General features: G+C 42.5%; 1 protein-coding gene across 8 annotated transcripts in view; it reads left to right on the top strand.

Moving 5' to 3' along the window:
- The window catches only part of ZMIZ1 (zinc finger MIZ-type containing 1), a 520,224-nt gene extending 504,811 nt beyond the window's left edge, over window positions 1–15,413 (top strand). For 7 of the 8 annotated variants that reach the window (XM_060694124.2, XM_060694123.2, XM_060694122.2 and 4 more), the window contains 2 exons: window positions 6,855–7,103; window positions 12,091–15,413. In XM_060694124.2, the coding sequence (XP_060550107.2) occupies window positions 6,855–7,103; window positions 12,091–12,198 (357 nt within the window). In that variant the 3' untranslated portion in view covers window positions 12,199–15,413. The remainder of the gene's footprint in view (window positions 1–6,854; window positions 7,104–12,090) is intronic. The other variant, XM_060694125.2, reaches the window with a different exon arrangement.
- Window positions 15,414–16,030: the final 617 nt, after the last annotated feature.

Genomic DNA, 16,030 nt, shown 5'->3' with positions numbered 1-16,030 from the left:
ACGTGAAATGAAGCTCCATTAAATCAAGCTTTTATTATATTAGGAGCTATTTAACTTGGCAGCTGAAGTCACATAAGAAGACAAAAATTGATACAAGGACATGATTGAAGTGGTTTCAGAGATTGCAGTCGCTGTACTGTCTACACTCCTCATCTGTTCCACAGCTAAATAAAACTGCCTTTTATTAGACCTTGTATGCTATTTGCCAAAACGCATTTAATGTTACGGCATCACTCACTTCTAAATAGAGTCCATAATAATTGTTGATCTCCCTCAACAGTCCTTTAGGAGTGATAACCAAGAAAACGTATGTATCTTTCCAGCCATTAACAAAAACAATACATGGACAACAGATTCCATATTTTCTCTTTTGGCCTGGCACATTTTTAACTTTATTTTTATTTTTCCAAGTGTCACCGAGGCCCAACAAAAACCCGCTTGGATATTTTGGGGTGATGATCATTGCAAAGTATCCCGCTGAATGAAAAGAAGAATTTGATTTCCCCAATGGAAAAAAAAAAGTTATTTGCCTTTCCATATCTCCAACATATTCATGTAGTTCCTGGCTTACAACCATTTGTTTAGTGACTATCAGAAGTTTAAATGGCCCTGAAAAAAGTGAGTTACAACCGATCTTTGCACTTATGACCATTGCAATTAGAACTAGTAACCGGTGGAATGACTTGCCTCCAGAAGTTGTGGGTGCTCCATCACTGGAGGTTTTGAAGAAGAGACTAGAGAGCCATTTGTCTGAGATTGGCTAGGGCAGTGATGGCAACCCTTTTTGCCATCGCGTGGCAAAAACAGGGGAGCGCAGGGGGTCATGGACATGCCCACACCCATAATTATATGTGCCCCACCCCTACACATGCGCATATAAGACCCCCCCGCACTCCCCCCCCCCGCTTTTGGCACGGTGGGACCAGTAGGCCAGTTTTTTGCTCTCATCAGGCTTCAGAGCCTTTCTAGGAGCCTGGGGGGGGCGAAAATGGCCTTCCCCACCCCCTCGGAGGCCCTCTGGAGGCCCAAAATGGCCCATTTGCCAACTTCCTGTGGGACCGGAAGTTGACAAAGGGGCTGTTTTCTGCCTCCAGAGGGCATCTGGGGGTGGAGAGAGAGGCCATTTTGGTCCTCCCAAGACTCCTAGAAAGGCTCTGGAGCATGAGGAGAGCAAAAAACAGACCTTCCCCCACCCCCGCCAAGCCCTCAGGAGGTAGGAAGTAGCCTGTTTCCCTATTGCAGGTGGGCCTAGAAGGCCCGAAAATCAGCTGGCTGGCATGCGCATTCGCCCTGGAGCTGAGTTCGTGTGCCCACCAATACTGCTATGCGTGTGACCTGTGTTTGCCATCACGGGTCTAGGGTCTCCTGCTTGAGCAGAGGGTTGGACTAGAAGACCTCCAAGACTTCCATTTCAGACAAAAGACCCCAGGACACTGCAACCATCATAAACAGGACACATTTGCCAAGTGTCTGAATTTTGATCATTTGACCACGGGGATGCTGCAATGGGCATAAGTGTGAAAAACGGTCATAAGACACATTTTTTCAGTGCCGTTGTCACTTTGAGCAGTCCCTAAACGATCTGTAGTTGCATAAGTTTGTTCCACTGATGTCTTACATGAAGACATCTGGAGCGGGAGGTACTGTTGCGAAACGGAAATCTACTTCCCCTTTTCTTAAATCAGTTCACTCTTAAGCAATAATAAGAGTGGAGTTGTGCATTTCATGAAAACAAACGAGCCCGATATATCTCACACACTTTGGCTGAATTCAACTCACTTGCGTTCTGACCACACGCACGAGACCCCAACGATTTCCCTCACCCAAAGATGTATCTTGAGAGCTTCTGTTCCATTCCTCCTCCATGCCAGGCTAACTCTTTCCTAGACCATGGCATTCTAGGGGAATTTCGTGGTCTCACCCTTGAAATAAGTCTATGTCAACTAAAATGCCAAACCATGCCTCAGATACTTCAAACCAGTGGTGAAATCCAAACCGGTTTGCTGGCTGCGCATGCGCACTCTGCACCAAACGTGCACTGTGCACGGGCATGCGCAGTACGCATTAAAAGGCTTGGGAAGGTAAGTAGAAGCGAGGGGGGTTCAGCTTGGTGCGCGATTTAGCTTTGCTAGAAAACAGGATTTCCTGCTTTCTAGCAAAGCTAAACCCCGCTGCACAGCTGATCCCCCCCCTGCTGTTCTACTTACCTATCCAAGCTTCCTTTAGGCGCATGCGGCATGCATGCACAGTACACATCAAAAGGAGGTTTGGGAAGGTAAGTAGAACAGCGAGGGGGGGAATCAGCTGTGGTGCACAATTTGGCTTTGCTAGAAAACAGGATTTCCTGCTTTCTAGCAAAGCTAAACCCCGCTGCACAGCTGATTATTGGAAATACCGGTTCAGAGGAACCGGTAGCTTTTTTAAACGACAGGTTTGACAGAACCGGTAGCTTTTTTTTTTTTACTACCAGTTCGCGCAAATCAGTAGCATTTCACCCCTGCTTCAAACTCCTTTGGGTTTGAAGAATTTTCTTCGGAAAACAGCAGAACTGACCAAAGGGAAATGTTTTCCAGGAAAAAAAAAACACCCAAGAAAGTCCAGTTGACTTTTGGAAGAGCACCTTCAGGCCAAAGTTCTCCAGGACATTCCACCTCAAACTGGTTAGCTTTACATGTCCCTAGTTGGTGCAGTTCCTGTCACCAAAAGCAACCAGTTATCAAATCTAATGCAGGGGTGCTATTCAGCGGGTTCTGACAGGTTCTGGAGAACCAGTAGCGGAAATTTTGAGTAGTTCGGAGAACCAGCAAATACCACCTCTGGCTGGCCTCAGAGTGGATGGGAATGGAGATTTTGCAATATCCTTCCCCCAGGAGTGGAGAGAGAATTGGGATTTTGTGGTATCCTTCCTCTGGAGTGTGGAGGGAATGGAGATTTTGCAATATCCTTCCCTCAAGATTGGGGTAGGAATGGAGATTTTGCAATATCCTTCCCCCAGGAGTGGAGAGGGAATGGGGATTTTGCAGTTATCCTTCCCCTGGAGTGGGGTGGGAATGGAGATTTTGCAATATCCTTCTCCCAGGAGTGGAGAGGGAATGGGGATTTTATGTATTTATTTATTTATTTTTCGTATTTCTATGCCGCCCACTCTCCGAGGACTCTGGGCGGCTTACAACAAAGACAGTATACTAAATAGCATATTGCCCCCAACAATCTGGGTCCTCATTTTACCTACCTCGGAAGGATGGAAGGCTGAGTCAAGCTTGAGCCGGTGAGATTTGATCTGCTGATCTGCTGAAGTAGTTGCAGTACAGCACTCTAACCACTGCACCACCTCAGCTCTTTTTAATGGGTGGGAATGGGGATTTTGCAGTATCCTTCCCCTGGAGTGGGGTGGGAATGGAGATTTTGCAATATCCTTCCCCTGCCATGCCCACCAAGCCACACCCAGAGAACCGGTAGTAAAAAAATTGGAATTCCACCACTGATCTAAAGGCATGATTACTTTTTAATACTAATACATTTTTCACATGGATTTATTTTGTTTCTGAAATAAATAAAACCTCCCCCCCAAAAAAATCCCATTTTTGGGGTTGCTTATTTTCAGATTTCTTTATAGAACATTGCAAGCTTAACGTTCAGCTGCCACGATATGCACACATTCAGAAACCCAGAAGGAGGTAAATCCTTTTCCGAAAGAAAAATACACTTAACCCCTTTGAAAGAGGAAAGCTGCCCTGGCTTGTGATTATTTAAGATCCACTTCCCCATATGAGGTCTCTCCCAGAAGCCATTACTTTAGCCTTTTTCATAAATCATTTTTAATGTCTCTTGGCTACGGTAAGATGAAGCGGTCTGCAGCGCCTGCCATAATGCAATTGATGCTGAGGCTGAAAAATAGCACTGTCTGCAAAAAAAAAAATGAACTTGAGCCGACATTCAGCTTCATTTCACACACTTTATAAGGACTGAGATTAACCAGATACTAAGAAATGGGGGCAATTCGCCTCTTTCTTTCTTCCTTCCCTCCTTTCTCTCCTTCCTTCCTTCTTCTCCCTTCTCTTTTTCTTCCCCTCCCTTCCTTTCCTCCCTCCTTCCCTCCCCTTCCTCCCTTCCTCCATCCCTTTCCTCCCTCCCCCTCCTTCCTTCCTTCCTCCTCCTTTCCTTTCTTTCCCTTCCCTTCCCTTTCCCTTCTTTCCTTCCTCCTTCCTTCTTCCTTCTCCTCCCTTCTTCCTTTCCCTTCATCCCTCCCTCATTTTTCTCCCTCCCCCTCCTTTCCTTCCTTCCTTATTCTCCTCCCTCCTCTTTTCCTTACCTACTCTTTTCCTTCCCTTCCTCCCTCCCTTTCCTCCCTCCCTCCCTTCCCCCTCCTTCCTTTCTCCCTTTCCTCCCTTCTCCTTCCCTTCCCTTCCCCTTGATTCCCTTTCTTTTTCTTCCTCCTTCTCCCTCCTTCCCTTCCCTTCCCTTCCCTTCAGTCTTCAAAGAGTACGATGCCAGCATAAGCGAGAGCACAAATGGTTTCCTTCTAGATGTCTAAAGTTGAAGAAAATTGAGCTGGTTGACATATGATGTGCTGTGACTACATACATGAAAATAGTTCTATATGTTTGTGCACTTCCTTTTGTGTCCTTATGTTTGTACATGGGGTTTGCAACTATATATACAGGTGAGTTTAAAAGACACCTCTTTTTTTTTAATTCATACATATAAAACCTTGGTAAACCCACCTTTGGAATGCTGCACCCAGTTTTGGTCCCCCCAATATAAAAAAGATGTGGAGACTCTAGAAAGAGTGAGAAAAAGAGCAACAAAGATGATGAGGGGAGTAGAGGATAAAACATCTGAAGAACGACTGCAGGAACTGGGTTCGCGTAGTTAAATGAAAAGAAAGAATAGGGGCAACATGATAGCTGTCTTCCAATATTTGAGGGGCTGCCACAAAGAAGTGGAGGTCACCCTATTCTCCAAAAACATGAAGGCTGGACAAGAAACAACGGTTGGAAGCTAACCAAAGAGAGAAGCAACCTAGAACTAAGGAGAAATTTCCTGACACTGAGGACAATTGACCAGTAGAACAACTTGCCTTCAGAAGTTGTGGGTGCTCCATTACTGGAGGCTTTTAAGAAGAGACTGGACAGCAATTTGTCTGAAATAGTATAGGGTTTCCTGCTTGAGAGGGAGTTGGACTAGAAGACCTCCAAGGTCCCTTCCAATTCTGTTATTCCTCAGTCATTATAGTCTGCAATGAAGGAAGATCTGTGTAAAAAGAGAGTCCATCAACAAGCAAACACACACAGAGAGAGAATGAGTGTATGTCTATATGCAGAACAGTAAAGAACAATTGGAGAGAGTTTTTTTTAAATAATAATAATAATAATAATAATAATAATAATAATAATAATAATAATAATAATAATAATAATAGAAATATTAATTTTCTCATTTCTTTTTATTCCTTGCACCATGCAACTAAACTATCAATAGGTGATTTTCTGATGTATCTTTGTTTAGTTGGAAAGTATTTTGCCCCAAAGAAAAACACAGAACGTTGTGCTCAGTTTATTAAAATTCATACCAGAAAAGTTAAAGAAGTCAACATACTAGAGAGTTAACTAGAAGTTAACATACTAGAAAACTTACATGTTTGTGGAGATTTTTAATCATCCAGGTCATGGTTGCCCCAAAGATGCTTTTTTCAAAAGGCAACTGGATTTTCTTCGTTTTTCCTTGAAGACGTTTCGCTTCTCATCCAAGAAGCTTCTTCAGTTCTGACTCACTCAGTCACTGGACAGTCTGCGGAATGCTGGAAATGTGGGTTTGAGCATGGCACCTATTACCATCAGTGATGGACGTGCCTGAAAGCAGTAGAATTCTGGGGGGAAATAAAAAAAATGGCTGAATGAGATTTTAAATCAAAAGATCGAATGGCGACCAGAGACATGCCTGCTAGGCTCCAAACCGGAAAGTATTAAAAGAGACTTATGGTATCTTGCATTACACATCATCACAGCGGCGAGATTGGCGTATGCTCAACTTTGGAAAAATCAAAATATCCCATCAGAGGAAGCTATTATAAAGAAGATTTTAGACTGTACGGAAGCAGATAAATTGACCAAAAAATTAAAAGACAGAGACCAAACACAAATATGTTTATCTTGGGAAAAATTCTATAGGTGGCTAGAGAAGAGGAAAATATAACCCAAATTAGATGAGGAATTATATCTATTGAGAAACTTATATTATACAAGTAAAGTGAGGTCGGATAGACCTAATTGTTTTATAAAGATATGCAAGATGTTCTGTCTTCTCCAGATTATAATATAGATATACAGTACCGAATACTAGGTTATTAAGGTACTGCTTATAGGTATGCTTGCTTTTTTTTGTTGTTGTTGCTGTTGTGTTGTCTTGTTTGTTATTTATATGATGTGTTATTCTTTTTTTGTTTTTAATGGAAAATGTAAATAAAGATTATTTTTTTAAAAAAAAAGAAAAACAAAGAAAGCCCAGTTGCCTCTTGGAAAAAAGCATCTTTGGGATTAGAAAAACGAAAGAAGTTTCAACTTTCCTAATTACTGCAAATTTTCAAGGCATGAGGTTGGATCTGGACTATACAACCCAATAGAACCACCATTTCTTATTCCAAGTATTTTTCTAAAAAATTGTGTTTTGAAGGCCGTGGGTTCAGTGACAGGCGGAGTGCCCTAACGGATTTCTCCTTGATGATGACGGCTTGTAGCGATGATGGTTTATGAAACAATCCTCCCCCCCCCCCCCGCACCATGCTCTCCCCATCTTCCCAGCTTGCCACCTCATCTCCTCATGTCTCCTTTCCTGCTTCTTTCCTCCTTCTGCAGATCCCTCATCCTGGCAACACTGATCAATCCCATAGCTCCATGCCTCAAGGTTTGCACGTCCCTCATCCCAGCAGCCAGTCAGGGCAGCCATTACATCACAGTGGTCCCCCGACTCAGCCATCCCGGCAGCCGACCCAGGCCGCTTCTAGCAACCATCCTCACACCGATATGGCTTTTAACCCCTCGACAGCTTTAGAAGCTCAACCTGGTGGGCAGGGGACATCTGACATGCCGGAACCTTCGCTGGATGTAAGTCTGTGTCATTCTGTCATCTGCTTCCCTTCACAGTGCATTCGAGGTCAGAAAAGATGGAAGGAAGGATACCTCTTACCATCAGGGGTCTCCAACTTTGGCTGATTTGTGGACTTCAATTCCCAGAATTCCTCAGCCAGCTATGCTATGTCAGCTATGAGCCGCAGTGGTTAGAGTGCAGTACTGCAGGCTACTTCTGCTGACTGCCGGCTGCCTGCAATTTGGCAGATTGAATCTCACCAGGCTCAAGGTTGACTTTCCATCCTTCCGAGGTGGGTAAAATGAGGACCCAGATTGTCGGGGGCAAGAGACTGACTCTGTAAACCACTTAGAGAAGGTTGTAAAGCACTGTGAAGTGGTATATAAGTCTAAGTGCTATTGCAATGCTGGCTGAGGAATTCTGGGAGTTGAAGTCATGAAGTTGCAAAGGTTAGAGAGCCCTGGCTTACATAGTCTACGCCCACATATTGGTTAGAAATTAGCTGGGGCAAGCCAAGCCTGTTTGGGTTAATTTGTGGTCCCATCTACCATGCTGCGACAGAAAATATCTGTTAAATATTGTTAAAACAATATTACGAATGCATAGACAATTGAGAACTGGACAGGGAAGTTAAGAAGAGCTGATATGCATGAAATTCAAATCCATTCTGTGCTTGCTCCTCATTTCCTCTCTGGCAATAAACTTCAGGGACATGACCTCAGGCCAATGGAAATTGTGGCTTGTTATAAAATCTCTGATTGATTAACAGGTCTGAAAGATAACTTCTTGATAACATCGGTGGAGATTCTCATTCATCCAGGTCACTGTTGTTCCATAAGTGCTTTTCCAAAAGGCAACTGGACTTCCTTGGGGTTGTTGTTTTTTTTAAAAAAAAACTGAAGAAGCTTCTTGGATGAGAAGCAACATATTTTCAAGAGAAAAAAATCAAGGAAGTCCAGTTGCCTTTTGGAAAAGCACCTTTGAGATAATGTGATACTGATAACATTCTTCTGTTCTTAAAGGTAAAGGTAAAGGTTCCCTTCGCACATATGTGCTAGTCGTTCCCGACTCTAGGGGGCGGTGTTCATTTCCGTTTCAAAGACGAAGAGCCAACGCTGTCCAAAGACGTCTCTATGGTCATGTGGCCGGCATGACTAAACGCTGAAGGTACACAGAGCGCTGTTACCTTCCCACCGAAGGTGGTCCCTATTTTTCTACTTGCATTTTTTATGTGCTTTCGAAGTGCTAGGTTGGCAGAAGCTGGGACAAGTAACGGGAGCTCACCCCATTACGTGGCACTAGGGATTCAAACCGCTGAACTGCCAACCTTTCAATAGACAAGCTTAGCGTCTTAGAGTCTTAGCCACTGAGCCACTACGTCCCTTCTTCTGTTCTTAGAGGGGTTTATATTGATAGAAGGACATGAATCTGATTTTTGGGTTATTTCTCCTCTATCACCTACCATATTCAGAAGTGTCTTCTGTCCTCTATAGAGGCATTTTGAGGTCCATAACACGGTTCTTCTTTAAACCTTAGTGCAGATAGAGCAGCTCAACTCTTGTTGCATATATGAACATATTCATGTAGCTTTCTTGATAACAGTAATGGAAATTGTTTAACATTGTCTTATTTCAGGATATTTTCACTGCTTCCCAATCTACCTGCTAGGCCTGACGTTAATCAGCTCAGCTTAATAAAGCTTCACTAAAGTTGCAATCTTTTATCTGAATTCCAAACTAAGGAATTAGAATGGCAGAGTGACAAGAAGCCAACAAGGTTAAGCCCTTGTTCGTTTTATTGACTTAATTCTTGCGAATGCAGCCCATAGCAAAAGAAGAATGTAAGGAAGCCACAATTGTTTTTTTTTATTGAAAAAGTTTTTCAAATACAAATTTTCCCCCTTTTCCCCCCCCTCCTCCCTAACCCCCCCTCGCCACCCCTCCCCCTATGACTTCCTCCAAGTAAAATCCAAATTCATAACAGATTATATAATACTTTACCCTCCCCATACTCCATCCCCCAAATACTGACCCTTTCTTTCTAATAATATTATTATATCCCCCTTTTACTATACATTTCAAAATAACATTCTACTATAACATTGTATAATAACTTCTGGTTTAGCATAGTAATATTATTATAACTCCCAATTTAGCAATAATCTGCCCTTTTTCTCCTCCCCATACATGTATCTCTTAAATCAAACCTTTTATGTATATTAATATATCATTTCAAAACAACCTTCCACTTTAAGACTATATAATAAATCCTAATTTAACATTTAATCTTTTGTATATATTAATATAACATTTCAAAGCAGCTTTCCACTATAAAACTATATAATAAATCCTAATTTAACATTTATTCAACTCATAGATCAATAAACTAGCCTGTCACCACCCACTTTCCTACAAAATTTCCATACATAACAATTCTTAATATCTTTATTCTTCTGCCCACCCTACTAAAAAAATATTCCCTTATATAGATAAAATCAATGACTTTAAGCTTGTAATCCATATAATGTCTTCTTTAATGTCTTTCAACTGGATTGTAACTCCATCACCCATATTAGGGTAACATAGCATCCTAATTCCAACAGAATGTTCAGAATCCTCAGTTATCATCTGCCCCCATCAGTAATAAATATCTTCATGTATATATATAAAAAAAAGAAAACAACCACCCGAGTGACATTATAATTGTATTCCATATAATATCTGTAGAAGTGGCTTTCTTCAAGATTATTAATTCCAACCATCATAATGGGGTAACAACCGGATCTTCTGCATGCCCCAACGTAACTCTCCTGCCATATAACTCAGCATAGACGTAATATATTTATCAAAGAATCCAAAATAGATAATGCCACAATTGTTTTTTTAAAAAAATACCTTCTGTGCAGATGCACCAATTGTTCAAAGATGAAGGATTGGACTTTAAAGAGACGTGAACTAGGACACGAAGCTGTGAACTCATCCTATTGGTCTTAAAGGGATGTGGTTGCTCAGCAGTTAAAGATGCTGAAAGCTGACAGCCTGGGTTTGAGACCCGTATGCTGCGCGATGGGGTGAGTTCCCATTCATTGCTCCAGCTCCTGCTCACCTAGCAGTTCAAAAACATGCAAACGCAAGTAGATTAATAGGTACCACTTTGGTGGAAAGGTAACAGCATTCCATGCAACTTGGTGTATAGTCACAGGCCGGGCAAATGACCATGGAAGTGTCTTGGGACAACACAGGCTCCCTCGGCGAGGAAGCAGAGATAAACACCAGTTGAAGACAACTGGATAGGGAAAACATTTAAGAGACGAGGTGGCACAGTGGTTAGAGTGCAATACTGCAGGCTACTTCCTTCAGCTTACTGCTAGCTGCAGTTCAGCAGTTCAAATCTCACAGCGCTGGCTCTTTAGCTTTGAAACAGAGATGAGCACCACCCCGAGTCGGGAACGATTAGCACGTATGTGTGACAGGAACCTTTACCTTTACTCCTGCAGCTAGTATATTTAATGTTGTGTAATGTTTGCTATGTCCAGCTAGGTGGCAGCATATAGTTAACTTTAGATTTGACCGGCCAGTTTTCTTTCAGGCTGATCTGGAAAAAAAATATCGAGTAAGTTAGACTCTTTCCGGCCTCAGATAGAGCCCTGGGAAATTCCAGAACTACAAGCTAGGAAACTGGGAGAAAGACATCATGGGGGGGAAAAAGGCAATGTAGCATTCAAAGCAACTACATGGACATGTTCATAAAGTTATTAAGAGTTACGTTAACTCTAAGGCAGGTTTATTATTTGTCTGTGCTTGCTAAGATGCAGTCGTATCATAATTTGGCGTGGATGAAAGTCACTCGTCCTTGTGATGAGCTGGGGCAAAATTATTTGTAAGCAAAGAGTGTGGATGGGTTTTTTCCCCCATAAATAATTAGCCGAAGAGTTGGGGGTAAAAAAAGTTAACATACAAGACGTTTTAGGAGGGAAAATTATTCAAAACATGTGAATGGAAGCACCCATGTAAGTAAACACCACTCTTTCAGTTCACATCTGTGCGTTCAGATAAGATTGTTCAAGCTATCTAAACTGTGACAAATATCTGTGGCATTTGGAAGGGAAAACGGTGTAATGTAATTTTTTATACTTCTGATGCTGGCAAAATCAAACACTTAACAGTGTTTTCATTCAGGAAGCCTCACGTTTCATTTCATCAAACTCCAGAGTGTGGGATGTCCTGAAAAAATGGATCAGACAAGCTACATGATATTAATTAATTAGACAGCAGTGTTCGGTTTTATTTGTTCTGTTAATTGATGAACCCTTGCAAAATTGAATTTTTTGAAGACTTTCTCCCACTAAATTTTGAGTTTAAACATGCCTGAATACAACTAGGAAAGGACATTGGCTTTAAGAAAACCATAGTAGAAATATTTATATATATATGATTTGTTACCTGGGTGTGTAACTGTATTTGCTGGTAATCTGACCGTTGCACTGAAAAAACGCTGATGGCCACTGCTAAACATTTTTGACTGCCAGCTTAATCTATCAAGCACATTTATTTCTGAGACTGGGTAGATGAATCCTAGTTGAAGACTAGAACATACCTAAGAAAAGGCATATCTTAGAACAGATGAGCAGAAGTCTGAAGTGCAACTTCAGCCGTCTGTTTTATGGACATGAGGGAGTAAATATACAAAAGGTCCTTCTGATGAAGAGTTTCCCTAAATATGCAATTTGGGGAGAAAGGTCTCAGCTAGCATTTTCCATGGAAGGCTCTTTATGTGCATGAACAAATTATGTGGTTGTGTGCAAGAGACAAAGATGCTCAAAGAGCCATTTCTGGTTGGCTTCCGTCAGTGAAGGCTCCATGGCAGGTCAACGTTCTATTGTCATTTAGTGGCATTGAGCGTCTCTGTCAATGCTTTAGAAGTTGCATCTTCCAACTGACGTGGGCCATGGATGCCTGCACGCTTGACAAGAGCTTCACCACCTGTCTTCTCTTTCTGTTGTAGCTACTTCCCGAGCTCACAAACCCCGACGAGTTACTTTCCTATTTGGATCCTCCTGACTTACCAAGCAATAGCAACGATGACCTTCTCTCTCTTTTTGAGAACAACTGAAGCCTTCTTCATTTCACTCCCAACACACCTTCCTCCCGTTTGACACATCCGTAGCTTCACAGCGAGGAATCGCGAGTAACTCTTTCCCACGAGGTCAAGCTCGCCGCTCGAGCGTTACAGCAGCACACACACACTCCTTCCCGTCTTCACCTCGGACCTGCTTGAGTCCCACGTTTGGGCGGTGGCAGTGAAGAGAAGCAAGAGGACAATCTGAAGATTAACCTCTTAGACTGCCTGGCCACATCCCAGACCATTGTGGGAAAAAAAACTCACACTCTTCGGGCTGGTTCTGCAGACCGAAAGAGTGGATGACTTGTTGGGATATCTAGCAAGGAACATCCCAGCCACTCTCAGCAAGGAAAGAAAGCAAAGGGCAACAGGTCCATCCTTGACCAGTTTCAGAGTGTCTTTCCAACCGGTGTTCTTCCATCCATGCGTTTCCTTCCTTTGGCTGTAATGTCTGTTCCACTCGGTCCTCTCCAAGTTATGCAGATTCCAGTCTACCTGTCGGACGAAATAAGGACAACCGTTGGCAGCACAGTTCAGACTCGGAACTCGAAAAATACCAAAAAGCACAAAGAAATCAGTCATGTCACAAGTATGGTACACATACAACACGTGTCAGAGGGAGACATCAGACAGTGGGGCTTTTCCTCCCACCCCATGGTCCTGTGAAATCTCCAAGTTGTGGCAAGCATGGGGGTTTTTTTCCTAGTCAATTGTAGCATCTTTGATTTGATTTAATCACTCTTGTGGGCAGAACAACTCTTTCCCTTTACACAACGTGTTGTGGTCCGACGTCTCGTGTTTTGTTTTGTTTTTTCCGATAAACGCTTTCTCTCCATTGATTGTCTTTTTTGGGTAATCGAATGGCCAGTCCCTGGAAAAAAAAGGAAAAGGACAGAAAAATGGGAAAAAGGCGAGAACCTTTTTTTTTTTGCATAGGAAATAAGAAAACCCTGCAAAACATTAGCCGTGAGAACGTTCTCTTTTCTTTACTCGGGCAGTTTAAAAAAATGCTCGGTTCCTACCGAAAACAGGAAAGGGGAAGGGACAGGAAATAAAGGCCACCTAGCAAAGCGACGGAAAAGGTTCAAAGTCAAGATGGCCACCATAACCAGGTGATCGAAACTCTACTCCCTTTTTAACCTGCAGGGTGCGGAATGGGACAACTCACCACAGCCAACCCACCCACCACAGGACAACTTGTTGCAGGACCGTTCAATAATTCAATTGGAAGCATTTAAAATAATTTTTTAAAAAAAAAATTATAATTTTTTGTCATTCACATTTCATGTTATCCCTCCTTGGGCATCTTTTCCTTTAATGATTCTGTTCCACCATTTCTTCGATATTAGTGTAACTCTTGTCCCGTGGAGAATTGTCTCGCAGTGAGTTGGCCATCACGTGCTAAAAGCGGTGGGAGCGCGGGGTGCATGTGTCATGCACATGTGTGCCCACACCCATAATTCAATGTGCCCTGCCCCCCGCACATGTGCACACGACCCCCCCTTGCGCTCCCTCTTGCTTTTGGCACGTGATGGCACGGTGGGCCTGTAGGACCGTTTTTTGCCAACTTCTGGTGGGCCCCGAAGGCCTGTTTTTCACTCTCCCCAGGCTCCAGAGCTTTTCTAGAAGCCTGGGGAGGGTGAAAACGGCCTTCCTCACCTTCCCGGAGGCCAGAAACGGCCCGTTTCCTGACTTCCGGTGGGTCCAGAAGGCCTGAAAATCAGCTGGCCAGCTCATGCATGCGCACCATAGCTGAGCTAAGACAACGCTCATATGCCCACCGATATGGCTCAGCGTGCTACCTGTGGCACGCGTGCCATAGGTTTGCCATCACGGTCCTAGACCCTACAGGGTGGAAGCAGGATAATAAGTTTGTTTGTTTTTTTTAAAGTGGTAGGTTTCCATTACATCACAGCTAAAATCTTGACTGTTTTGTCTGACCAGATGTCCCTGTCCACTTAATCCAAATCAAGGATTTGAGGAATTGAAACAGGCGTTTATATTCAGAGAAACACCAAATAACCCTAAGTGCTTTCCAGGCTGTGTTGTCATTCATCCTTTTGATCTTGTGTTTTATCATTTTACCTGACAGCACCTCTCCCTCTTTTTTCTCTTTCTTTCTTTCTTTCTTTCTTTCTTTCTTTCTTTCTTTCTTTCTTTCTTTCTTTCTTTCTTCTTCATTTTTTTTAAATGTAGATTTCTAAGGATATTGGGCGCGAGGAAAAAATTAAGTCATTCTGCTGCAATTTTCCTGCCAATTCCCATGCCGAATGCTTCACTGTATTTATGGTTCTCCCTCAGTTGCTTCCTTCCTGCATGAGCTTCCAGTCACTTCTGAGCCCACTCTTGTGCTGTCGTCCTCTTTTTATAAATTATGTACAGTAAACTATGTGTTTAAGAAAGTGCATGTGTGCCAACTCTGCTCTGTCGCGGGCCAACATTTCAACATCTACTTTCTGTGTACAGATATTGCTTTCCTTCCTTCCTTCCTTCCTTCCTTCCTTCCTTCCTTCCTTCCTTCCTTCCTTCCTTCCTCTAATTCCTTTGTCACTTCCTCTCCTTTCCTTTGTCATAGGCTTAATAAATAAATTTTCCTTCCTTTCTGCCTCTCCTCTTCCTGACTCCTTCCTTCCTTCCTTCCTTCCCTCCCTCCCTTCTTCTTTCCTCAATCTCCTACATCCCTTTCTCCTTTCCCTTGCTATTGGCTAAATAAATAAATCTCTTTTTCCTTCCTTCCTCTCTCTAATTCCTTCCTTCCTCTCCTCTTCCTGACTCTTTCCTTCCTTCCCTCCCTGCCTTCTTCCTTCCTCAATCTCCTACATCCCTTTCTCCTTTCCCTTGCCATAGACTAAATAAATCTCTTTTTCCTTCCTTCCTTCCTTCCTTCCTTCCTTCCTTCCTTCCTTCCTTCCTTCCCTCTCTCTAACTCGTCCCTCCCTCCCTCCTCAATCTTTTTCATCCCTTCCTCTCTTTTCTTTCCCTTGCCATAGGCTAAATAAATAAATCTCCTTTTCTTCCTTCCTTCCTTCCTCTCCTCTCTCTAATTCCTCCCTCCCTTCCATCTTAAAAGAAATCACAATTGCTCCCTTCCTTGTCCAGAATCAACAGAAGGCTGTCAGATCTAGGCCAGGGATTCTCTGGCTTGTTGGTTTCCATGTGTAAGTTCTGTCATCATCTTCTCAATGAATGGCATGAAAAAAGAAAAACTGTACATCCATCCTGCGTTTGTTCTCTCCGCTGAAGTCAGGCTTGTAAATTCTTGGAGCATTTGTTCTACCGCCACTGCTGTATATGCAGATTGAGATATATATGCACATAGATATAGATATCTCTATATCTCTCCTTTTATATATATAGATATATAGATATGTGCTAACCCACAGCATCTTGCTGTCGCTAAACAGGAAATGGCAGTTTTAGTTCCTTTATTCTTTTCCAACTTTTAAAAAAATATTTTACGCAGACCTGTTCTTACGTTTTACTTTTGCTCCAGTTCTCTCTCTCTCCTCCTCTCTCTCCTACCTCTCTCCCTCTCTCTATCTCTCTCGTTTTAAAAAAGAAAAAAGCGCTGTTCATTATGCGAAATCAATTATTTTAAGAAACAATATTGTAAATATCTTTTGTGAATATTTTAGTCTTGTCATTGATTATAATAGCCAACACTTTTTTTAACTTGTGTTTTTAAAATACATAAGAGGGAATGGCCTTTTCCTTTCTTTCCTTCCTTCCTTCCTTTCCTTCCTTCCTTCCTTCCTTCCTCTAATTCCTTTGTCACTTCCTCTCCTTTCCTTTATCATAGGCTTAATAAATAAATTTTCCTTCC

The sequence above is a fragment of the Pantherophis guttatus genome, chromosome 6 (assembly GCF_059756535.1).
Source record: "Pantherophis guttatus breed Tessera chromosome 6, ASM5975653v1, whole genome shotgun sequence".
Lineage (NCBI taxonomy): Eukaryota > Metazoa > Chordata > Lepidosauria > Squamata > Colubridae > Pantherophis > Pantherophis guttatus.
Note: the sequence above shows the minus strand (reverse complement) of the source record. Positions and strands in the feature narration are given on the sequence as shown.